We start from the raw sequence: 27,017 nt of genomic DNA on the forward strand, positions 1-27,017 counted from the left end.
TTTCTTAGCCCAGCTTTGACTCCATGGCTCAATACATTTTTGACATGTTCTGTTGAGATAGCTACAGTAGATACATCACACTTTGATTTTATATTTTCAACATGTTTAAATCCTTTACCCACATGCATTTACTCCATTGAGACAAGTGAAGCAAAATTTCATACACTTGAATAAAAGTGACTGCAATATGAGTATTAAAAAAATAATGATACATTATCCCCTCTGAAATAAACATGAATAGAGATCAAATAGAAACTAATAAGCTGTGACCTCCACTGACTATAGCTGCAGACATATTGGTCTTGACAGCAACTACTATGAAACCTGGTGCGGCAGCAGAGAATGTAAATCATTCAGTAATCGGGGAGAATGTTGAGCATTTCCTACATTCTCCCAGTGATTTGCAGTTATTCACCACATTTTGCTCATCTGTGGCCACAGTGATTGTGGATTCTCCCAATCACCCAAGTGACCTGCTAATTACTTGGGAGTTGCTGAGATGAGCAAAGTGAGTGTTAACTTATATGGTCAGTTACAAGACTGAAGTTGCTAAGCTGAAGTCACGCACACGTTTCCTTTATGCCTATTTTATTAGGTTAGCTAAATGCAAGATGTAAAATAATAGGGTCATCCAGAAAGAATATCTATTTGCTCACATAGCAAGAGGGTCGACGAATGCCACACATATGACTTTACCAATCCTCAGTTACAATTCAGCTTGGACCATGTAAAGGTGGTCTTAATTCTCCTCAGGCATTGTGATGCTTGTTTAAAATTTCAAAAGAAACTGAAAATCTCAAAGTGTAAAAAGTATGTTTAGTTATCCAATTTATGAATGCCAAAAACATTTGTCAAAAAGATATATACTATTGAAATATAGCAGTTTTCGCTGTTGTGATTGCTGATGAAACTGCAAGGCAGTGAATTTGCTCGTTAAAGCTGAGCGGAAAAAATAGGGTCAAGTGCAATACATCATCTTACAGATGCGAGTCCTGGGTTTGGAGTAATCAAAGTCTCCTACTCTGAAGAATAGGTTTAGCATCTGGCTACTATATCCATAAACCCAGAAGTGCAAAATATTCACGAGTTTTTTAAAACGTGTCATTAATATTGATGCCTTCAAGTGGGTCATAAGTAGCCAAAACAAGGGCCTATTTTTCATCTGCTGAGAGCAGTTCAGTTACTCGATGCTGATGCCATGCATCTCATGCTCAAATTTCCTTTAACAATGTACTGCATTTAACCAAATATTACGCTTCAAACCTTAAGGTCTGACATATTCCTTGACCATTTAGAAAAACTTAACTTTTCCTGATTATAGGTTTTCTAGACACTTTTTCGCTCATTCATGGCCATCTTTAGATGCTCATGTCTATCACAAAACCATAAATTCCTTTACATACTCACTGAATGAATGCTGCTTCTTGAATGAACAAATTCTGATCATAATCAATTGACCATACTTTCTGACCAGACAAATGTAATGAAAAGGTAAACACAAGTAGGCAGCACTGGAATAAAACTGTGAGAGCATTATTACAGAGCATGTACAACTCGTTAACACATACAAACTACTTACTGCAGGGACAACCATTTGAATGTTATTGAACCAATTCAGATTTGTCTCAATCACAAATGTCACTAAAATTAACTTATCTTAAACAGTTTATCATTATACAATTTTATGTTTGCAATACAGAGAAATCTCATGACCAAGCTAATGAAAATAGTAATTTTAGGCAGAATGTCAAGAAAAACATAAAATTTGATCTTGAAAGGTGGAGATTTTTCTACAAGGACTTTATCAAAGTTGAAACCAGCAAAGGTAGGGAGTAACAAATTCCTTCTGTGATTATAAGTGTCATATCAAACTTTATTTCAGAACCAAATGCATAACTATAATTTAAATTTTTTTAGCAATACAAGTCCTGGGGAAAATAAAATATTTGCTAGAACAATCAGTTTTAATATTACCATATTAAATCACACAGCAATATTCTCAACTCACAAGGCAGACAAATACAAATATATAAATTTATAAAAGTATTGAATTTACATAGAAACAAAACGGCACACACACCAATTGTCTCTCAAGGCAAATTTTAAAGTTCTTCTGCAGTTATTACATTTGTTAAACCCTTGTAATCAGCATTAACATATTATTGATGAAATTTTACTAATTGTGTTACCATAAATTAGGTCAACTGAAATAAAGCACCATCACCAGTCACCCAGGAAACTTTTCTCAAGGGAGGGGCATACTGTCAAAGAACGGTCCATCCTGAGAAAAGAAAAATTACATCAAAATACATTTCATTTTGATAACCTGGATAAGATAATTGGTCAGAAATATATACAAGGCGGTGATGCTCATGAACAAAAAAGAGCAGTGTGTTGGATTTGCCCACCGTTATACAGAGGCATACTTGACTTCAAAACATCAAGCAAGCCTCTGAATTGCATTATATTATATCAATGTTTAGTAAGGGGGATGCAGTAACTCACTGGGCTACTGATCAAAGGGCCTAATTTGAATCCCAGGAGCACCCTCAGCTTCACCAAAGCTGTGACTTTCCTGGTGCCAGATAGTCCTGCAAAACCATATGCAGAACAGGAAAAGGATCTCGCTCCCTACCCTGAGGCATGACTTTCACATGCCTTTGGGCTAGTAATGGGTGTACCCTAACCTCCATTATTAAATTAACCATCAGGTTGATTAACGGTGGTTCGGCGGTTGACAATATTTATACTACAGGCCCATTTATTATATACTCCATCTCTCAAGAGCTTAACTTGCTACATCACATAACCTTAAATACATGAATCCATTACTTGTCTTGTATTTGTATGGAAATTTCATCTCAATTTATTGAAGAGTGAACTTATTTTTAAGGTATTGGCATAGGATGCAAAGTAAAAATCACAACTACAGAAAATAATTCCATAATGACATTTTCATCTGTGCACCTACATTGTCAAAGATAATTTTTCTCAACTACAATTAGTTTTAAAGCCAATGAGGAATTAAAGAGTTAGCATTTTTTCTTGACATCCCTATTATGATAACATGATATTTTGAACACCTTGTAGCATTATTGACATATATTTAAAAAATAGCAGTCATTAACACACTCGCCACCATAAAACTAAAATCAATTTTTTATGGTAGAAAATATGAAGGGAAATTACATATCAAAATACCATATTACAAAAGACATTTTTCTTATTGTGAAAATGGAATATCAACAAAATGCCTAAATGAACAGAATCAGTACATTTTAATAAATAGAAAGATTAAAAGACTTACTCCTTGAATCCCATGACAACTTCTTCCACTTTTGAAGGGTGACAAACAATGGTGGTCACTGAACGTTTTGGGTCAAAGAGAGGTGCCACTAATTGCTTTCCAACACGCTTTAAATCTTCCACTGTAACTTTGGGGATCAAACTGACAAGGTACCTATGTATAAATAACAAACAAATTGTTAGATTTTTAATGTTTTGTAAAATTAAATTTCACATTATAATTGTGTATTAAATTAAATAAATATGCACTACAGCTTCAATATATGAGGCTTGTACAGTAACTAATAAGAACACATTTCTTATTTCAATAATTCATTTGATAAAAATTTAATTTTTTTATATCACTAACTTAATGTGTGATGCATATGTGGTGAGAGTTTCACTGATTTGACTACAATTTTTCATGAGTGGCAACCAATTTAAGTTTAATCATGCTCAGTTCACCTACACCCACTTCTGATGATAAAAATGCTTTCCATGAGGGTATTAGGGAATGGTAAAAAGCCACATGAGGTTAGGACTGGAGGATAGGAAGAATGAGGAACACACTTAGCATTGATTTTTGAGAGATATTGAGCAACAACATTTGCGGATTTAGGTTTTTCATTATCATCATGCAGTATTCTAACTGTTGCTCTGAAATGTGATCTTTTGATCAAGCGAAATGAGATTTATATGGCTTTGGAGGATTTTCAGTAAACACCTTTAGTATACTGCATTTACAGTTGTGTGCGCTGGTACAACATGAAGATACCCCATTCCCTGAATATCAAAAAACAATATAACCATTACTCTCTCTGCTGAAGCCACCACTAAAGCTTGTTTAGGTGTGGTGATGCCAGCAATTTCCAAATCAAGTTTTACTGTTTGCTCTTAGCATCAAAATATTGTAGCCAAATTCCATCTAGTAATAACTTTCCAAAGAAACATTATCTACGTGAACGTTATATTCAATTGATAACAAGCCTGCACACAAACGTCCCATTGTTAATGGGTGAGCAGTCTGAACCCACTTTGCACAAACATGTGTGAAGAGTTAAATTTTTGTTACCAATGAGTGGGTGGCACCCAATAAAATTTTTATTATTTCTCTTCATAGGTCTCTTAGTGTTATTCAATGACCTTCCCTCAAAATGGCAACAGCAATGTTAATACAGGGTGCGGCAACATAACTTCCTTTTATGAAAGCATTTTGCATTTGAAAAAAAGGAAGTTACGTTGCCGCACCCTGTATTTACTGTTTTGAGAGCAATGACATGTCCTCTGGGTCCACCTTCCTTTGAGATTTTTGGTTTACATCCTCTAGCCATTTTAACCCTCTCCCCTATTGGAAAGAACAAAGTCTCCATGACCCTTTAAGACTCTGGTATTGCTCTTTCAGCAAACAAAAGTTGTGCATGTACCCCATAAGCAAAGCTCTGACAACATTTGTAAAAGATACCAGTGATCTGATTAAATTAACTTATTACACACCTGCTGTAATCATGGCCTACACCCTTGAAATATGAGCTAAGAGATTGAGAAACTACATCTCGGACACTTTTCTCTCTTTCTATCACTTCGAATATAAGTGAACTTCGAGCAGACTCTATCAAAGCCTCCTCCCAAGAGGCATCTTCCTCCAACTGTGCTTCCTGCAAAAGAAAATATGAAATGTTATGCCATACAACAAACAATGATCTTTATTAAAAATTTAAAATGCTGCATGAGAAATGAGATGCAAAGATTCCAGAAAGCGATAAAGCTGGTATGAGGATAGTGGACAGCAAATAGAACAACATATATTTTATGGGTAATAAATTAAGTTTAAACAGCCATCATTTTTAACCAAAATCATTGTAACAGTCTGACACTTGATCCAACAGTGCCCTTATTTCGACAAAATAAAAGCTTATTACTGTTCCTTTCTATGATAAGAAAAAAATTAGCTCACATATAATAAATATTTTTATTCAATTTATAGCCCTGAAATTTAACGAGGGAGAAAGTAGAATTGAGCTGAAAACAAACAAAAAAGTTTCCTAGACCAGGACTTGAGCCAAAGACCTTTTGACCAGCCAGCCAGCCTTTGATGCTCTTAACCACTTGAGTTATTGAGGAAGCTTAAATTACACTGAAATCTGCGGGGAGTTTATGCAAACAACTGCCATGATTCTTTACATGATACATATATATAAATGGAGTACCCTGGTTTAATTCCCAGCTAAGCCACTCTGGGGACCTTCAGCTTCACCCAAGATTGTGTAATTTTTTGGGTACTAGGGAACCATAGCTGGCCAGGGAAAGGAACTGCCCCCCCTAATTATTGTGTGAATTTTACACACCAAAATGAACTGCCAAGAAATATTTTCACTTACCACAATAACTTTTGCTTCCCTGTATGCACCAACTACATTTGTTGCCCTATAAAGGGTGAAGTAGAGAAGCCCTTCAGTCATGCATGGGTGGATGTTATAGCCATAGGCTAAACCTAAGCCCCGTATTTGTCGCCACATTGGACCCTGAAAAGTAGAGACATGAACTTAAATCTGTAATTCATTGAAACTTGGAAGGGATCCTAAAATTTCCCAGCCAAACAAAATCCTAAAATCACTGAATGAACCTACCTCCAACTGAGTTAGATATTGAATGAACAGAAGCAAAGCAGGAAGATCCTGATGATAAAAATCACTAATACAGTTGGTACATTGCTCCAGAAAACCAGACTCCACACATCCAACACCAAGAACATAGCCAGGAAATTCATTAGGTGTTTCACCATTTCTAATCCAATCGTGAATTAATTGCCAATCAGGAGTGACTTTGAGCCTGGGGAAAAAATAAGTAATTACTGCAGATAAGTATTTAAGTCGGTTGAATATTCAATTCTTTTAGAAGCTTCCGCGGCACTTTTTCTGGAAATTCAAGGTTTTCCAGAAATTCTCAATGTTTTGGGTCTTTATTTTCATGACAATGTTTACGAGAAATTGCAGATTTTATTTTCCAGGCGGAAGGGACTCAACCCAAAGATGAATGCTGCAATGCCTCCAAAAAACATGATCATGAGATTGAAGACCAAACTGAAATTCCCCAGAAAACTAAATTTTCAAACACCTGCCCTTTGAATTAACTATGGTCAAATACACTGAGATACAACAAATGGATAAGGGAAAACTTTGTTTAGTTCTCAGAATAAGCTCAAAACATTCAAAAAATATAAATTATCTTGTTACAGGGCAGTGATCTTCCACCACATATATGGCACACTGATGTATCATTAGAGGTCTGAAGGAGTGCATCAGGAATTTTTAATGTGGTTTAATGAAATATTTCTTTTTATCATAGTCAACAACAAATGTTAGCCTGATACAGATACATCACAGTAAACATTATTAGAAAAAAGACTATGGAATATTTATTTCACGTCACAGAGATTAAAAGTTTGAAGATTGCTGATGTAGAGTAACAGAAGTTGCAGGTTCACTTCATAATACAGCTTGAAAATTTCAAGTAGTCATAATATGAGTGCATTTTCAAAATACATATACTTAAAATAATAAATTTGTATGTGATTCTTAGTTTTTGTAATTATTTTGATATTATAGAAATTTGAATTAAAAGCAACCATTTTGAATGCCTTTACAACACTCAACTACATAAGGTTGAATGCCTGTAGACTTAGAGTTTATCAGGAAAGATACAATGTATGTATACATTAGTAGAAGGGTGACATATTTATGTGCATTAAGTTTCACAGCAGTAGCACGTGTGAGATAAACTAAACGTGCTATTTTGCACATATTTATGATTTATTTGGAATTTTTTTAGGAAGTAATTTCAACAAAATATTTAAACTCTGTTGCTTAGTAATGACTCAAAAGAATGGCATTATCGCAATTTGTAAAAAGGCAACCATTCTCTAAGCCTGATATGGGAAAAATTCACAATAGTATTTTTCTGGCGAATAGGCTTGCACTTATAGGTTCACGTTATACCTATACAACCCCAGCCCATAAGATGCAGGCTGTTTTTCGAGAACATGGAGGAGTACATAAAGTTCATCTCATAGGCCGGGAATTGCGGTCAGTTGTGGTCATATTCTGCCAGTTTACACCTTCAAAGGACAAGATGATTGTTAATGCTTTGAGGTGCTCCATAAAAAAGAATTAAAATTGATTCAAAATTAGTAAGTAGAAAGGCTGCCAATTGTTAGGCAAATTATTTCATAAAGAACTTCCAAACAAATTTCTCCATGATGATTCTTGTTAAAATCCATGTAACACACTTACTTTTTGTCACATTCAACAGTGGTGTCCAAAGACATAAATTTGGACCATGGCTCTACAATATTTTGACCCTGATCATTCATGGCACCAACATTGGCAGCAATATGAACAGCCATATTTGAAGGGCAAATTAAGGCAGCTCTTGCTGCTTCAATTTCAGCTACTACAGCAGCCTCTTGTCCACTGTCTCCAGAGGTTGATGATACAGCCACCTATGAATGCACAACTATTTTGAAATATCTAATGAAAGCATCTTGGTTTTGTAACTAAATAATTAAGAACTAGGAAATGGGTCAGATTGAGGAGGCACATATAATATACAAACATTCTAGCTTTTTTCTCATGAATTATTGACAAATAGCTTTGTGTGTGGTAATGAAATGTTCAAAACTGTCATTAAGGGGAGTGGGAATATAGGGTAAGCAAGATATAGGTAGTAAATGAATATGTATGTCATATGGAATTAGGAGAGGCAGGAAGTCATTGGGGTTGAAGAATGATTCATTGTTATGCAGGTTTAACAGTATTTGTTTAATGCCATGCTAGCTGGGGCTTCTAAATGTAGCAGTGCTTAGGTGATGAATTCATCGAAAACCTACCTTGACCAATAAGACTAATCCATTATCTGGTCTCTTATTATTAACTACAAAACAAAAATAAATTAACTTATTACTCACTTCATTTGAGTTAGGATCACTTGAGCAATCACTGGAATTTGACCCTGATGGCTGGTGGTTTAAGCGCTCCAGCAACTTGGTGAGGAATTTGTACTGCCGCATCAACCCCGAAGAGTAGAAATTACTATCTGTAGTATTAAAAATCAAGAATAGTTACAATCCTTGTTAAACGAGAAAAATGCAGTGAGTACAAAATCAGATGCTGGTGAGTAATTATTATATTATTACCATTATAAACACAAAGTTTTGGCTTGGTCAGCTAAGTTTATTGAGAGACCATTCAGTGAGTGACTGATTACGGAATTAATTGAAGCCTTGTACATATATAGTATACAGGGTGTGGCAACATAACTTCCTTTTATGAAAGCATTTTGCATTTGAAAAAAAAGGAAGTTATGTTGCCGCACCCTGTATCATTATTCAGAAGAGTATTAATACAGTAATATTATGAGCAGAGAAGAGTGATATTATGCAATGGACCACATAACACGGGCAATACCTTTCTGCTTTCTTGCTCTTAATTAATTAAATCAATTAATATTCTCGAAATCTTGTTTATCCAGCAAACAACAAATTTCCATACTTTTCCAAGTTTGAGAGAGAAATTTTTCAGTTTCTGATAGTACTTCAACTTTTTTTTTCAATTAAGCCCATCAACTAGCATTCGATGAGTGGTGAGGGTAATACTTGAGGTTCAGTCACGAGTTTTAAAGAATCATTCCATAAAGTAGTCTAACAATAACTCACAGCATAAAGATATTATTTCTAGGAAGCAAGGAAGCCAGGGAACAAAACCACTAAGTTTCTCTTTATAAAAATAAACTAATCACTCTGGTATCATATAAAATACACTCTTAGAAAATTAAGCAGCATTTCCATCAGCAGAGTTACCCAGCCTTCCATGAAAGGATTTTTGTGAACTACTTTGCAATTAAAAAGGCAAATAGGGACATTTCTCCCTTATGATATGTGCCAAAAATTAATTCTAACAGAGTAAAAGTTGATTTTCTGACTTCTCCAACAGCTGAGGACCATTGCACCATGAGGAATGGATGGGAGTGGATGAAGGGTAGAGAAAACCCAGGTGTCGGCATTAGCCTACTCTTGATGAAAGGCACCATGGGTTCCTCAGTTTAACGTCCCATCCAATGGATGGGATAATCACTCACAGTACCATCCACAAAGCACCCAAGCAGGGATAGGGATACCACTGTAAAAGATCTCCTGCCTCCATGATTCAAACCCGGGCACTCTGGGTTGGAAGCCAGTAAATTAGCCACCACACCATTCTGATTCCCAATTACCTTGTCCCATTTCACATTTTCCATCAAAGAAGACTTAGAAAGAAGGTACAAAACTTCATATTATGATATCGTCAGAAAAACAATGCCAACAAAATTTTTACAATTTAATTATTGACAAATGCATCTGTCTATGATGGAATTTTATAATATTTACCTCACATCTCCCAGTTTAATTATCACAAGATACAAATAAGCATGTGATGATGATCTTACAATGACACATAATGCCATTAATAAAGAAGTACCATGACCTTGTAAAAAGTAGAAAATTACAAGATTAATTGAATAAATATATGTGAATGGCAACACATTTTCAACTTCATCATATTTTGTTGAAAATTTCATATTTGTATTAAATAAAAAATTTTACCAAAAAACATTTTGTGGATGCTAGAAATTTTTGCCAATTCTTACATTTGTTGTACACTAATCCACGAATCAGAGCAGAGGTGACAGAGTTTCCTTTGCGTCTTGCCTTAGCAACATCATTCACCATTTTAGCTGCTATTGTGCGCAGTCGATCTGGAGTTAGTTTAGTCGCCTTCAAAATGTCTCTGGCCCACTCAACCCCTCTGCTGTACTTACTGGGTTCCACCTGCAAATATAAAACTTGATGAGTATTTTGCTCATCCCAAAACATGTTATACCCAATAAAAACAATTAAGATGATGAGACATGCAAACTTGCGTTCATGAATTAAAAGAATAAATTATGACTGAAGGCACTTGCATGAGAATATGAAGGAAAATTAAGCCAGGTAAGGTGTTTAAAAGTAGAGATAGGTAAAAGACAAACCTGCCACATCTTCAACACTTTTTAAAAAAAGGCACATATGCATTATGCAAGGCATTTGCAAGTTTTGAAGCCACAAGTCCCATTACACCATACTCCATAAGCAACAAGAGAGGTTCTGAGCCTGGCATTATAATATTTTGCAAGGCACAGCACCATTTAATTGATGCAAAACTACAAATTGAACCCCCATTTGTCACTAGATGACAGATCAAAATTTCAGAGAAAATTCCACAACTACCCTTGTTCCCTTAAAAATTAGGCCCCCCTTATGTGAATCTAGCGTAAAATCATAAAATAGGATGAGCTAACAGGTAAATCATGCATAAAAATGTGATAGAAACAAATTATTTTCTATTTAAAACATGAACCATTCTGGCATTTAAAATTCTAATAACCTTAAAACATGATTAGATAATTCCTAATTTTTATTTCTAGGGGATATACACAAGCCAAATATCATATTAGATAAACATTAAAAAGTTGATAAAAATTTCAAAAATCAAATGCTCATAACTTTTGCTTTCCTAGTAGATGGCAGAGTGACTAGTGAATTTTTGTCTTGTAATTTTGATACAAAAGAACTACAGACACACACAGCCAAATATACATCACAGTCATTGCTACAGGGTTGTCCATGAAATTGCCATCAGGGACCATCATATAGTTAATGTAAGCATTGTGAAGATAACAATTCTGTACACAGAACTCCTGCAATGAGTAATTATTACCTGGAGAGCTAGAACTGCTGTGTGGGAGTAGGTTCCACAGGTGAATCTTGCTGTGTCCTCCAAGCCTAAGTGAGTAGCAACAGAGACAGTATCAGCTTCTAAGCGGGCCACCACTTCTTCGTGGCCAACAAACTTTTCCTCAGCACCATCACCACCTGTGGTAATGCTTTTTGCCCACTCTCCTCCTTCATTGTTCTTGAAAGTCATTGGAGACTCTAACAAGGTCTCCAATAATAAGGGAAGGTATGGGCGCATCTTAGCTTCCATTTGGGATGTGTCCATTAAAATAAAGATCTGTAGAAGGATTAATTGAAAATAGCATGGATTAACCCACCTTTAAATTAATAAAAAGAGTAAGCCTGGATAATAATTTTAAAAAGTTACTGCTTTACTATGCAGTGCATTTAATATGTTATAAAAATATGAAATATGTGTACAATAAAATGGGGGCACACAAGATAAGACTTTTGCTTATGGACTAAATGGCAATGATAACAAGACTTACATAAACAAAGTTGGTACGAAGGTCATCAAGGTGAAGACGGAATGGAAGTGCTGCGAGATCAATATTAGGGTGTAAGAAATACTTGTCAGAAGTAAAACTGTTGATTGGGTGGAAATGAATACTGGCTATGCTCGGAATGGGAATTCCACGCAACAAAGGCTCTGGTGGTGGTTTCTGGAAGTTCAGAAAATTTCACTTTATAAAAAGAATCTTATTAATTCATTAACCCAATAATATTAGAATTAATTAAACAAGTCATGACAGTAAAGACATAAGAAAAATTATGCATAGGATAGCTTTTTATGATAATTATTGTTTCTAATACAGAATCTTAGTTTAATTCCTTTTTATCATTTTCTCCACGAAATCCTCACATGCATTCCAAATTTATACATACATAAGAAGATAAAAATATCTACATTTTTAATTTCATTCCATTTAATTAGATTTTAGTTTAATAAATATTTGATCCCAGAACAAATTTAACTGAACAATTTAATAGGCTCATATGCATTTGTAAAGAAGAATTTCAAATAAAACAAAACCACAGCACATACTTTAACACAGCTTAAGAATACTACACATTCAAAACATTTTAATGAATTTAGGACATTAGAAATAGTTTCAGTGAAGCTAACAACTGAGGCTTTAAGATAGCCTCATTAGACAAGAAAATAATCTTTAGTTTAATGTTATAATTTCAGATGCAAAGTGATCAATGCTTTTAACATTTTTAACATGAAAAAATTATAAAAATATTTATAAAATAGCAATCTATTTACATTGCTTCAAACATAATTAATAATCGAGCTCACTATACAATTGCTAAATTTGTGGCAAACTATTCTCTGCATAGTTAACAGCAAGGGAACTCGAGGTTAGAAAAGCATTGGTAGAGAACTCAAGTACTTGAGTTTACACACAAATGCATGTAAAGTGATAATTATAGTTTTAACAGAAATTGCAAGGAAACCATAGCATGACACAGCGATGAATTAGACAATTTTCTGTATCATTTATTCATACCAAATTCATAATCATTCTCTGTGAACTAAGACCTCCCTGAGCATTATGCTCATTAATACTTGCTCAAGTAATAAAGGCCCACGTGAAAGTAGGTGATAATACTGTTTCTCAATATCTAGTAATGGAATTGATTTGAACTTGAGAAAGAGTAACTAACATATTTGAGGCAAATGATTAAAACTCTCTCATAAAAATTAAGCATGACACTAAAACTCAAATACGCTGAACTAACCTCATTTTCTTCAGTGGCAGCTGTAAGCTCCTTCTCCTTCTTGGCAAGGCCTTGGACACCAAGGCTCTCTCGCTGTGCTTCAATACGTTTCTTCTCCTCTTCTTCCATCTCCTCCCTCTTCCTTCGGGATGGAACACCTCGTATTACCACAGATGGAGCTTCCACTAGATATTTACGCATCAATCCCAACCAAAATTCTTTTGGCTCAGACAGGAGGAGGTGCATGTCATCAACTTGATTTAACCTGTGATCCAACTAGTTTAAAAAAAAGAACTTATTTGACTATAATATTGACAGGGAGATTAATTCAAATTTATATACTCCAGTGTATCTGGCACTGTCGGGGTGTAAGTGATACTGGGTTATGGATTATTTGGGCCATAGGTGTTGCAAAGTAACTTATCTTCTATTTATTAAAAAGAGAAGCAAAATAATTTTTAATGATATTAAATTCATCCTGAAAATTGAAAACAGGTTCTTGTCTCACACTGCAGCATTCACCAACTAATGTCAGATTTAGGTCAAAGATGACTGAAGCTGAAGTACTTTTTTCATGTTACCATTTGGTTAAATGTTTAGAAATATTTGTTACATGGGGCTTGATTTGGGTGCAAAACAATCACTGTGTAAGGACAATATTTAAAAGTTTGGTTAATCCTTCCTTCAGAGTATTTCCGCTGCTAATCCTTTCCTTTGTATCACTTTTAACATAATACCATTATAATCCTTCTTTTTTTTCTTAATGTCATCTATTATTAAAGATACAAGAGTTCATCTCACAAAAGCACTTCACTAAGGTACCAATATCAATTTATAACACAATTTTTTCAATGAATGATATCGTTTTAGTAGTTTCACCACTCTGTTATTACTACTACTGGTTTTATCTATCATATTCAAAGATATCTATATCTATCATACTCAGAACTATCATTAAACAGAATCAACAATAGAACTATCAACAAAAACAGAATAGTAAAGGCTATGCCACACAACCAAATGGCTTATCAACTGAAGTGTGGCAAAGGTGCCAAGAATATCACTAACAGTCTTAATGAGCTGTACAATAATCACAATTAAAAATACCAGAGGAATGGAGGGAAAGTATCTTATGACCAATTTTCAAGAAAGAAGAATGTGAAATTGGTCTTCACAATTCAAAAGTAACACTGTATTACTGAAAATTATTCACATAAAATATGCATTCGAATGCATATTTTATGCACATAACACTGTTAAAAGTTAATGCTGTGACATCTCTCGCAGTTTCTTGGAATTCACATGAAATATGTTTGAATTTAACTGATTCATGACCCTGAATGGGAAAATCCACATAAATATAGCTTTGCAGTTGCAGCAAGTTATAAAGCAATCATTTATTTGAGGTTTTTTATATTTCAAAGCATTCATGCAACTGTTCTCGCTACACTGTCAGACTATGGTTGCTTTTAGGTAATGGATTAAGAGTGCTAGTCTGTAATGTATACGAATTTGAACAACTGATCATAAAATTCTTGACTTTTTGCGCAGAGTTAATTTACGAACTATATTAATATATACAGGTAGACTATATTTTATCATGGCATCATAAATTTTTTGTAAAATGCAAAGTATTTAATTGTTCCAAAAACTAATGGATTGCTTTGTTATTATAATTCTATTTAATTGAGTGTTCTCCTGAAAAATAAGTGATTACTTTACTTAGAAAATTTCATTTCATAAGCTGTCAATCATTTTGATTTAAAAAAGCACAGTTATCAATCCAAAGGTCGATTTGAAATGCAAGTATAGATTTTTGAAAAAGAACTTATAAATTCAACACTCAAAATGGCCCTTTCTTTCATCTAGTTTTAAGTTTAATGTTAATACTAAACCAACTTACATCTTCTTTGGTCGATCCATAAATGCAATCACCAACAAGCATAAAAGCAATAGAATCATGTGGACTGCATTCCATATGAGAGAGGGCTTCAAGGATGTGACGCCGTAAAACATTATGAAGTCTCTCCAAATCCAATCCATCATTACCTTCAAGAACTCCATGCAATACTTCTTCCAATTTTACTTTCACATCAGATAATTTCTTCAGCGGGACATTTTCAAAGGTTAAATAAAGCACACATTCCGAGTTCTCTATGAGTGAGTAACCGACCTGTAGTTGAATGATAAAAAGAGTCAACTTCAAATTCAGGGTTAGCTTTTTTATACATGCATTTGAGATGCTAAAACTCATGACAAATGAAATTTAAAGTAATATGAATCAGTTTCTTCAGAAAATACAAAGGATATGAAACTATGAAAACTTATTATTCTACTATTTTAAAATTGCTATTGATATTAAAAAATTCATTCACAAAAAAATACTACCATGAAAAAAACTCACTCTATTAGCAAAAGGATCGGGCGTTTCCACGAAGGCCTTCTGAAGAGGACTCACTGCAGTGTCTGTCAAATACTTCAGAATTATGGAACAGGCACACATCCTGTATAATAAAAAATTAATACTATGAAACAAACAATATAAGCTAACGTCTTATTTTAATAAACCAATGTGTATGAATTCCAGGGAGTAAACATTGCACTTCAAAAATAACAGCAAAAATTAAAATAATTTTGAGCATAATAATTTTTAAACATTTTTAGAATAAAAGGAATTACCAATTTATTAAAAATAACCAATTTGATTTAAGTAAGTTCCAGAAAAGTATTTAGCAGAAAAATGTAGTCACACACAGTTATAGTATATAAAACATTAATTAATATATACAACATTGGTAATAATTCTACAATGGTGCCATCAAATGTTTATGCTGTTTTATTCTTTCAAAACACCATTTGAAACACTACTTTATTTACTGAGCATTCTAATTGCCGGCCTCGGTGGCGGCGAGGTAACATCCTCGCCTACCAACCCAAAGGTCGCGGGTTCGATTCCCGCCTAGGTGGATTTCCCTCTGTATAGGGCTTGGTTGTATGTGATTGTCTGCAATATAATGCCTGTAATGTAGGGTTAGGTGGAAGAAGGGACTATTAGTCTCAACCTCGCCCAATTAAGTCGATAAATAAATAAATAATGCTTAAATTCCTTCTAGTTACTCATAGTTATAGAATATGGGAGTGAAAATAATAGTCTTTAAACGGTGATGTAGAAAGAAGCACATTACTATTCTGAGGACACAAGAAAGTAAAAAAAATTTACTTTAAGGATTGAATCATTAGAATTTTCTCATTGATAACTTCAGTTAGTCAAGATAAAAAAGAGTTAAGCCTGGCTTTATATACTTCCTGTTCGACTAAGGAATAACCTTTTCTTATCCTAATATTTCCGTCAACTCTTGTCAGTTATATCTTTGTTGACTGAGTTTTTCTGGAATATTTCTTAATCCTTGGCTTATCAGGTAAAACTTAATTGGTTACAATGTTTTATTTTTGACTTAAATTGATTTAATATAATCTATAAAATATTTCAATAGATCACTCAGATCTATAAACTGGAAACACTAGAGAAGAAACATAATCAGAGTAAATCCTTGGTAACCCAAAACACTACTGCAGATTCCAAAGAAACGGCGGGAAATGCCGCAACAGTAACATTTTAACGGAGTCATCTACTATTATGCACTTCAATGCAGACTTGTGTGTAATCATTAGAGGGTCTGGCTGTGCAGGTTGGATGACTCATTAACAGGTTTATAAAAGTTTCATTCCAGCAGCATTTCAGAGTTTAAGAGGACGCCTCGGTAGCTTAAGTGGCTAAAGCACTCGACCAGATATTGAGGGATCTGGGTTCGAATCCCAGTCAAGGCGAATGATTTTTACACTCTGAAATTGTTGCATTGAAATGCACATTAGCGGATGACTCCGTTAAAAGTTACTGTTGCGGCATCTCCCGCAGTTTCTTTGGAATTTGTCTAAGTATAAACACCATAAGTGTTTAAAGTTGGCTTTAGCCTCGTGGACTGTGGCGCGTCGCGCACGAATACGAATGCCTGTGACATTGTATGTATGGCATTTCGTCATAACATCTAGTTCCTTTAAAAGCCCCAAAATTTCAGAGTTTAAGAGGACGCCTCGGTAGCTTAAGTGGCTAAAGCACTCGACCGGATATTGAGGGATCTGGGTTCGAATCCCAGTCAAGGCGAATGATTTTTATACTCTGAAATTGTTGCATTGAATTAAATGTTCCTCAATCTATGGCATAAAACTTAGTGGATTTTTTACTGTCTATTTCTGAAGATGCCATTACAATGATATGAAATTTTATTTCATAGAGGAATGCATCCTTCAATCCCTTTGACCAGTCTGAACTACAATTGCTCATCAATTCAGGTTTATAATGCTAAGGACATAACAGGCCATCCATTCTGAACTCACTTATATAACTCCTTGACCGCAGAAGGACCTCTCCAAGCAACATAAACCATCCCATTATCTTCATCATCATTTGGGAACTCAATGAGAAGGTCTCCAGACTTTTCAAGGGGAGGAACAGGGGACTGCCATGGTCTCTTGAATGGACCTCGCTCACCCTAACACACAAATTAAATTATTATTTTGAAAGTGAAGAATGAATTAGTACCATACAAGAATACACCATACCATTTCAAAACACCATAAATATTTCAATATTTTTTTGCAAATGGAAGATCAATGCCAAATCTTCCACATTTTCAACACTGAAATCAACAAACATCATGTTTCCAAAACAGGTAATTGGTAATACAAATATTACAGCAGAAAACATAATTCAATTCCAAAATGATCATAGAATTATTATATAAGTGCACCATGGAAATATTTTGAGTGCAAGAATACAAATAATTCTTAATAAAATGATTTATCTTTTAAGATACAATATAATTCAGAAATACTGCAAAGGTAACAAACATTGTGTAAGTTGACAATTATTGCGATAGTTTTATGTCAAGCATAATCTGATCATTAATGCAATATATGCAACTTGATTTTGCCAGGCATAAAGAACACTGAATTTGAAAAAGGAACTGATGTACTTAAACTTAATTCTAAAAGAAATAATCTGAGACTATTGAATTGCAGCAGCTGCTTACAATGCACGGAGCAACTGGCCAGCTGTCAGCATAAATCATAATATACGTTTTTAATGACATAACAGCTACGAAAAGAATGCAGCAGTTAAATTTTTGCTCCTCGTTGAATGAAACGATTTGAAATTTTAATTCTATCTCAAATATATGCTGTCATCTGTGGCTGAAAAAAAGAACTTTTTAAGTTTTTTGAGTTTAAAAATTTCCAGAAAAGCACATTCAAATCAAACCTAGCCTGTGTTACTTTGTGCATTTTTACCATATCAATGCAACAAATTAGAGGCCCCATTCCATACCATCTTAATGTGGTGTCCCCAAACAAACAAATTAATTTTCAATTTATATATTATTAAGATTAATATCCAATCATTTTTGATAGGTTTTGAATGGACTTACTATACAGTGGTACAATGATATATTTCTATACCTATCCTTACAAAAAACCTGACATCCGACACTAAAATAAACCCTTCTTCAATTCCACATATCGCCTTCCTCCCTTCATTCCAGCCAACATGCTGATCTATTTTCTACCCCTCCCCTGGCTGCCTAAATTTCTCCCCTTTATCACAGTCTTGAACATCCCATTGCCACTCAAAACAATGAACCCACCTTTCCTGCCTCCATTGGATTTTATCCAACAATTCCACTCCTCTGCCACTGAGCCTAGCACTTTATTTGATTTATTTTCTGCCCAATTCACCTATTACATCTTTCTTCCAACCCACATTTCAAAAGCCTTGCTCCAAAAACTATGATTTTTTTGCCATACAAAACTAAGCTCCACATTAAGTTTTTAACGAGCCTTTTCGTACCATCCTTACTTAACATCCCTGTCATGAATTCCCTCCTCATGAAAGCTTATTTGCCTAGCATAATTTTTCTTCCATTGTCCCTCTTACATTCACCATCCGAGTCCAAAACACTTCCAACAGAGGTAAACTGACCCCCTGCTCCAGTTTATGGCATCGTATTTCAATGTTTAACCTAGCTTTCTGCTTCCTCAAGAATTACATAACCTAACTTAACTGATTTTAAAAATTCACTGCTGACTTCAATTTGTATCTCCAGTTTTTTCCATACCTCTTCAATCATTTCTTCCACATATTCATTGAATAGCACCGGTGATAATGGACAACCCTACCTTACACCTCTTCTTAATATTGCCCACCCAGACTCTCCATCCCTCACTTGCTTCTGAGCAGTCTCAGACATGTACAGGTTGTGGATTAGCCTCCTATCCATCCAATCTATTCCTATTTTCTGCAATATACTCATTAGTTTTTCCCAATTCAATCTATCAAATACCTTTTCCAAATCTACGAAACATGCAAATACTTCTTTTGTTTGTTTTCTATGCTCCTGTAAACTAAAGACTGAATTACTGCCGCTTACACTCATATGACTACCTTTTCAGAACCAAAGATGATCATTCTCTAAGTAATGATATGCCCTGCTCTCCATCCTCTTAATGATGATCCTGAGAATAACTTAAGTACGAGTGTGAAATCACACATAGTTCTAAAGTCCTTATATATGGCTGCCTTTCCCTTGTTGAGGTAGGAACTGAACTAACAGTGATCTGACAAAATCTCTCGGCTACATCTATCCCTCATGAATGCTATGATTTTGTCCATAAAAACTCTTCCTCCCAAATTTTCCTAAACCTTTAGGAAATTTCACAGGTCACCTACCCGTGCACCTTTGATTTTGATTTCTTTAATGCCATTTCTATCTCAACATCAGGTACCCCTGGGTCTAAGCTATCCCCTTAGAGGCATTATTAGGGAAGACAACTGACAGATGAGCATTTGCACCATTACAATTAACAGGGAATGGAAGAAGAGTGGTTAGAACCTTGGTGTTGGCATTAGCCTACACTTAATAAAAAGTACCAAGGTGTCCATAATCAAGAGTCCCATCCAATGGATGCCGTACTCCACTTGAAGAGCTATGCACATCCGTGCAGCACCCCAAGAGGTGATCAGGATACCACTGAAAAATCCTACCACCTATGGTAGTTGCCATAGGTGGTAGGATTTCATTCCAACCCAGGCCCTCTGGGTTGGAAGCCAGCACATTAGCCGCCACGCCATCCCAAACCCATGGTATCCTCATCTACATCACATTCTCCTTCTGTCTTACCTTGTTGGCATCATGTCATTACCAAATAGTTCCTCTAAATATATTCCTTCCATTTCTATTGAATCTTCCCTGGTTGGATCAATAATATACCTGGCGTAACCTCGATTGTTTGCACAGACTTTTCTTTCTTACTTCCTGAGAGTGTTTTCATCTACCTGTACAGGACACCTATTTCATCCTTCATTTGTACACATACCCATATCTTCACACTGCATCTTCCACCGCACTTCTTTCACACCATTAGTTTCCCCTCTCAGTTGATTATTTAACACTTGGTACATGCTTCAACCCAACTCTTGCATTTACATCCATCCATCTCCTTCTCACAAGTATCTTTCTAATTATGTTTTCCATAATCCATGGTTTCCTCAACCATTTTCTATTTACTTCCTTGTAGAAATATGTATGTATTGACTTTAGAGTAATGGGTGATTTCCATATATTAATGAATTCATTTCTAGTGCAAGCACAACTTCTATATCCATTACTAAAAAGAAAGAAAGACTCGTACTTTCCCACAGATTTTATTATACGGTACCGTATAATAAAATCTGTGGAAAAGTACGAGTCTTTCTTTCTTTTTAGTAATGGATATTAAATACTTCCACGAAGTGAAGCCTGAAACAATAGAACAACTTCTATAGTCTATCACATCACATAATGTTATTAAACTACCTTGATCAAAAAGTTCCCGGAATAACCACCGTGTGGCGCTCCCATCGTTCCGATTTGAGTTCTGTTTTTTTTGTTAAATTGGTACATCTGTTGTTGATATTCCCTTTAAATCTTAGTGTCATAACTTGACATTTGCAAAAGTTACGTAGCCAAGAGTACATCTATCTCTGTGTGTGTTGGCGATTTTTTACAATTTCAGAAATGGATTTAAATTTGCAACAACGAACTTGTATTAAATTTTGCGTAAAAAACGGATTTAGTGGCGCACGGACGTTGGAAATGTTGGAAAAGTGTTTCGGCAACGATTCTCTAAAAAAAACGGTCGTTTACCAGTGGCACGAGCGGTTCAGAAGTGGTCGTGAGTCAATCGAAGATGATGAACGCAGTGGCAGACCATCGACATCGAAAGTCGGTGAAAAAATTGATAAAGTAAAAGAAATGTTGGTCAATAACCGCAAATTAACCATCAGAGAAATAGCGGAGGACTTGAACATTGCCTATGGATCCGCCCAAGACATTGTGGTTAATGATTTGGGTTTCCGTCGTGTAGCAGCAAAGTTGGTGCCAAAAGACCTCAATTTCATGCAAAAAAGAGACCGTGTTGACGTCGCAAAAGACATGATTTGTGAGGCTGAATCCGATCCCACATTCATCAAAAGGATCATTACTGGAGACGAGACGTGGGTTTATGAGTACGACACGCAATCCAGACATCAGGCAAGTGAATGGCGTTCACCAAATGAGCCGAGACCAAAAAAACCACGTCGTTTTCAGTCAAAAAAGAAGGCAATGCTGACGGTTTTCATGGATTACAACGGTGTAGTGCATCATGAATTTTTGCCAGAAGGCCAGACAGTAAACAAAGAGTATTATTTGGGCGTTATGAGATGTTTGCGTGAAGCAATTCGCCGAAAGAGACCAGAAATGTGGGCAGAAAACTCGTGGATTTTGCACCATGATAACGCACCGTCGCACAGTGCTATCATTATTCGTAATTTTTTGACGAAAAATGCAACAAATACCATCCAACAGCCACCGAATTCACCTGATTTGGCTCCCTGTGACTTCTTTCTGTTCAATCGAGTTAAAAAACCATTACGGGGAACGCGTTTTAGCAGCCGAGAGGAAGTAATGGAAAAATCGCAGGAAGCACTGATGGACATACCAAAAACCGAATATAAAAAATGTTTCGAGGATTGGATCAAGCGCTGGCATAAGTGTGTTGCAGTCGATGGGGATTACTTTGAAGGGGACAATATAGATTTAGATGAATAAACTTGTATTTTTAATTTTCTGAATAAATTCCGGGAAATTTTTGATCAAGGTAGTATGTATAGGTGAGTTTCAAAAATGAAATAATATTTGATTGCCATTGTTAGAAATTGTAATGAGATACAAGCCCTTGAAATTAAATTGAAATAAACTTTTAAGAAATAATTTCAGGAGCCAAGAATTTTGCCCAACTATTCAAGTTGTATTAGCTGTGCCCAAATAAATAACTCTATACATGTTATCTCTGAATACTTTACTCTGTGTTAGTTTAAGGCTTTCTAAATTGCTGTAGTTTGTTAAGACTTTAACAATAATGGCAAAGAAAGGTGTGACCTGGCAACTACCTGTACATAACCTTCCTTAGAATATCTCAACCATAAACAAAAAGACAAGAGGAATAGAACCTCCCATAACGCTTGAGTTCATACAACTATTCCATGCTCTTTCTCAAAACAGTTCTCTTTCTTCAGCATTTCAATATAAATTGTCAATGCAAAAATTTTCTGTCAAAGTTAATTTCAAGGTATCTACAATTTCATTTCCATATACTTTTGTCATATAATTTTGCCATATGAAGGATTATGATGAAAAACATATCAGCCATGGTTAACTAAAATACTTAAATCTTATCACTTTACCACAAAATGAACACCAACAAACACTAGTAGGAAAAGGAAGTTTTATTTCTTAATGCTGAGACAAAAGTTTTCATAGAAAGAGAAAACTTGACAAAATTAAAAAAAAATATTCTGACCTTTGACAGTATACTCTCTTCAACAGGAGCAAGAGCACGAAATACTTCATCTGGCTTCACTTGACCTGTGATAATGACGGTTAGATTTTCTGGTCTATAATATTCCTTATGGTATTTTCGAACCTGCAAATAAAATGTACAATTAGAAATAAAACATATAGTAATACATTTTAAAGACTTCTTTGGACCAGCCAGACATCACCATGGCAAATGGTAATCCTGGGCATAATGCATAATATTCTGAAGGGTGACTTTCAAAAAATAAACTTAACTCATGTATGAGAATTGATTCTGAGGAACTTAGGCCTCAAACTATTCAAGTGAGAAAATTCTAACTTAATACATATAAGTCGCTTGACTAATGAATAATATAATTATAATATTCCCACAAGTGTGTACAACGTGTGTTAAATAATAAATAAATGTGCACAAGATATTACTCTAAGACAGTCTTTGATGGAATGGCTCTAAAATATTAAATACATACAAATTGAAATCAGGCTTCATAAAAATTTGGGGGTTTATTTATGGCCGTTGACCAGCTACATATCAACCATTCAATATTAAAATGCAATTTATACTCAAATGTATGCTTAAAACCAAGCATCCTCTTGTCCTAGGACCTTTAAGAATATATATTTATTAGGCTAGAATAACAACTTAATGGATGGTCCAAATATATATATGTATTTACATAGAATGTAGTCACAAAATTCACAAAAAAAATCTGCTATAACAACAATTATAAGATGAAGCAATTATATGCATCCATGTGCAACGTTTAGAAATTCATTTCCACGGGACTGAATTTTTTCACACTCGCTTTAATCATAAACCGAGTTTCCTGTCTACTAAAAGAGCCGAATGAGTTGATAGCATCCTGGGCTCTAAAATTATGAAAATTAGATATGGTTGAAAATAAGAATTCTTTATTCTCTCAAAGAGCCAAAATTAAATTGAGAGTCAATGATAAATAATTATAGACATAGGTATTTTTAGGGTTAACTTACCTTGACATTTGTAGTACTTTCCCTTAAGTTCTTCATGACACCACCTGTTTGAGACTTGTACCCACAATGACCTGGATAAAGAGCACGTAACATAGCAAGGTGAACCAATGACTCTCCAGTATTTTCAGTTCCTTGCGTTTCACAATAAACCACACCAGCATCTTCTCCTTCCCCAGTAATATGATGCACTTCAGTTACAAAGCCAGCATCCTGTTGAAAGTGAATTTGTTATACAGCAATCAAATGTCTTGTTTTGAAATAAATATGCATTAACATTTACATGAATAATACATTTCCGTAAAAATTAACAAAAACATGAATATGAAAAGACTAATCAAATTTTAAAATGAACCTTAACACACTCATTTCTATGGCATGCTGCCTGCTCAAGTTTCCATGTCCCAGATACACACCATGGGTTGGTAAAACATTGGAGAAGTGTCCGGTCATACAATTTTGAGGTGTCTTCAGAATATTTTAATGTAATGATAATTCACTCAGTCAGGGATATTTTTGGACAAAAGGCAAATATTGTATCCTAGCTCCTAATTATATGCTATTATGACCCTAAACGGCATGCAATGAAGTTTTTTTCTCTCAGCAAATCCTTATCTACCAAGCTGCTTGGTGAGAAATTAATCAGAAAATCCACGGGATATTTGATTTTGATAGTCAAAGTAAAATCATATTATTTGCAATTATAATTTGTCCTTTGAGTGGTCGTGCAAGGGTTTCCAGACTAAAACCTCCTGGTGTCCTGCAGTACAAAGGGACCACTCACAATGACACCACCTTCATCTCAGTCCACCAATATGATGTACCTTGGCATAGCTTAAGGGCACGTTTTGAAGCTGGCAAGAGCACATGTCTGGGATCATTTTAAACAAAGGCACACAAGCATTAACCTTCCTCTCACAGAAACTGTTCATAAGAAAATATACCCTTCTAATCCTATACCCTTCATTTTTGTGTACTGCAAAGTGAAAAAACTATCATAATAGCTGTACAGATAATTTTATTGGTAAGTTAACAGTGAATCATAATGTGAGCTTTATGCAGATGAGCCAGCATGACAGTAGTCTTTCTGAGTGATCCTAGGATAGGGCAGTATTTGGAGGGCTGTATTCACAAAAATATTCTTGGAAAGTCGCATGCTTCCAAATTTTCTTACTGGAACAAAAATATTTATATATTCAGCCAGTTTAGTAGCATCATGAATCACGAGATATTTTTCTTTTTTTTAAATACCACAACAGCAATTTTTCATTGATAAGTAAGGGGCATCAGGTTAAACATTTTGGCAAACTTAAGGTTTTTTCTTTATCACAGATTTTTTTCTTAGAAGAACAGCCATTTAGCAAAGTGACTTCAACTCTGTCTAGAGTATCCCTTTTGCTTCATAATCAGGGTTTCAAAATAATTCTCCTGCATTCAAGTACACATCTTATGTGAGCATAACGCACACGAGGACGGTCAGAAGAACAGTGAAAAAGTTTGAATGGTGTATCATTAAATAAATCCAAGGAACAAACTTCTGCTAAAAAATCCCAAGGCTCAAAATTTGGTTTCAGTTACCATTTTGTTCGCATGGATACACAGGCTCTACAATGGAGTTTTATCAGAACTTGAATGATGCCAAGTTATTTTATACAGTTTTAATTCAATCAAGAGGTGTTTTTCATAATTTTCATTACAATCAAATCAAATATTTTTTATGGGCGATACAATCGTATCATGCATTATTAATAGAGGTATATTAAGTAATTTTTCTTATAATCAGACTACTCGTGTATGTGCAACTAATCTGCTGGTCAACTACAATCTATCAACAGCCATATATCAGCGTATGCAACTAGCTAGAGAAAGACATGGGCCTAATATCATATCACCACTCAAAAGGACGTAGTTCTAAGTTTAATTAAATTTGTAAAACATCCAGCTAGCCTACCTAGTTCCTTCTGCGCCGAGCATCATTTCACGCATCATAATCTACAAATCGATCTTTCTCTTGCATGATAGAAATTGAAAAAACGAAGACTTGTCACAACTCTCAAAAATTACTCAATCGTTTAAATTTAGACGAAAATTACGAGGGAAATAATGGCTGTAAATTAAATTTGACACTTAATTGTGCGGTGAACAAAACTCCGGGGAAAAGGAATGAGTACCATTCAACAACAACTCACTGTTAATGTTGGGTACAAAATGTGGTCCAAATATATACGCATGAGACTCAGGAAACCATCGCTGCCAGCCGTTGTCATCATGTAACAGGTATGATCGGTATCTAGGGTCAGAAGATAAAATCCTTCAATATATTGCTAAAAGCAAATCAGAATGGGGTGAATGCGGGTTTAAGGCTTTATCATTACCTGTCCATGCATTTGTTCCGGACCCGAGGCATCTGTTCGCTAACAAATCTAAGGTACCCTTGTACGGGTACTTTTCACTTCCAAGAAATATAAGATGCTCCAAAGTATGGGGAAGTCCGTCATCATCATATGTCTCCGTTGCTAATTAATCAAAATGAGTGTTTTTACATTACCGAACCTTGAAGCAACTCGTTCAATTTAAAGCATTAATCTTGCATAAAGTCTACGTATATGATTTACAGAGATTTAAAACTATAAAATAGAAGACGCTTATTGAAAAGTAACAAAACCTTGTCGGGCACTTACGTAAACAAAAGTAACCGTTTACCAAAGGCCCTTCAACTTCAGCGATTGCTACAGTCAGTCCAGTAGTTCGTGACCTATATTTATGGACAGGTATTAAGCCATTTGCCTTAAGAGAACAAATTAATTCATAATTTGCTCCGTCACCCTTGCCCGGCGAGCTATCCACAGGAGCCATCGTCGGTCTCTCAACCAATATCGCTTTGCCAAATGCTAGTTAATTAGAAAACAATGCAATCATAGGTGTCACTAGTATCGCTCATCGCAACGAAACTGTAGGAGGGAAGTTCGAATATGGTTGCAAAGCCCTTCCTAAATTATTCACATCTCCCTAGGTGAGTACAACGTACTCACCTAGGGAGCTGAGATTAAATTATACAGGTACACAGATATGAGGGAGTTTAATTCTCAGGTTCATGGATAAAAGCATAGGGCATTTAATCATTATTTTTTTTAGCAATATGCCAAATATTGTGGTTTTTCATTTTCAAAGTATAGCTATTTGCTACATAAAAAATTTTCTATAATTATATCTTCCTCATTTTGATAGGTAGGCACCAACAGTACTACTCTAGACCAATT

The 27,017-nt window shown here is 35.0% G+C and overlaps 1 protein-coding gene across 1 annotated transcript; it reads right to left on the bottom strand.

The window, feature by feature from the left end:
• On the bottom strand, positions 1–26,631 carry LOC139697406 (uncharacterized protein C05D11.1-like). Its single transcript, XM_071596092.1, has 19 exons — positions 26,439–26,631; positions 26,133–26,273; positions 25,947–26,047; positions 23,761–23,970; positions 22,751–22,873; positions 17,213–17,367; positions 15,222–15,321; positions 14,721–14,990; positions 12,839–13,093; positions 11,581–11,754; positions 11,076–11,369; positions 9,967–10,147; positions 8,249–8,376; positions 7,575–7,783; positions 5,913–6,114; positions 5,664–5,807; positions 4,780–4,940; positions 3,308–3,460; positions 1–2,281 (listed from the first exon to the last, which is right to left on the bottom strand). The coding sequence occupies exons 1-19, from the start codon at positions 26,611–26,613 to the stop codon at positions 2,221–2,223; spliced, it is 3,237 nt and encodes a 1,078-aa protein (XP_071452193.1). The 5' UTR covers positions 26,614–26,631; the 3' UTR covers positions 1–2,220.
• Positions 26,632–27,017: the final 386 nt, after the last annotated feature.

This window comes from Hetaerina americana, unplaced genomic scaffold (genome assembly GCF_022747635.1).
Source record: "Hetaerina americana unplaced genomic scaffold, ioHetAmer1.1.p SCAF_76, whole genome shotgun sequence".
Classification (NCBI taxonomy): domain Eukaryota; kingdom Metazoa; phylum Arthropoda; class Insecta; order Odonata; family Calopterygidae; genus Hetaerina; species Hetaerina americana.

Bases quoted from the DNA above. Each gene is read 5' to 3' on its own strand.
- LOC139697406 (XM_071596092.1), bottom strand. From the start codon at position 26,613: ATGGCTCCTGTGGATAGCTCGCCGGGCAAGGGTGACGGAGCAAATTAT. The intron at 14,991-15,221 runs GTGAGTTTTTTT...ATTCAACTACAG, and splicing joins CCGATCCTTTTGCTAATAGA to GTCGGTTACTCACTCATAGA. The intron at 11,755-12,838 runs GTTAGTTCAGCG...CTGAACTTCCAG, and splicing joins CTGCCACTGAAGAAAATGAG to AAACCACCACCAGAGCCTTT.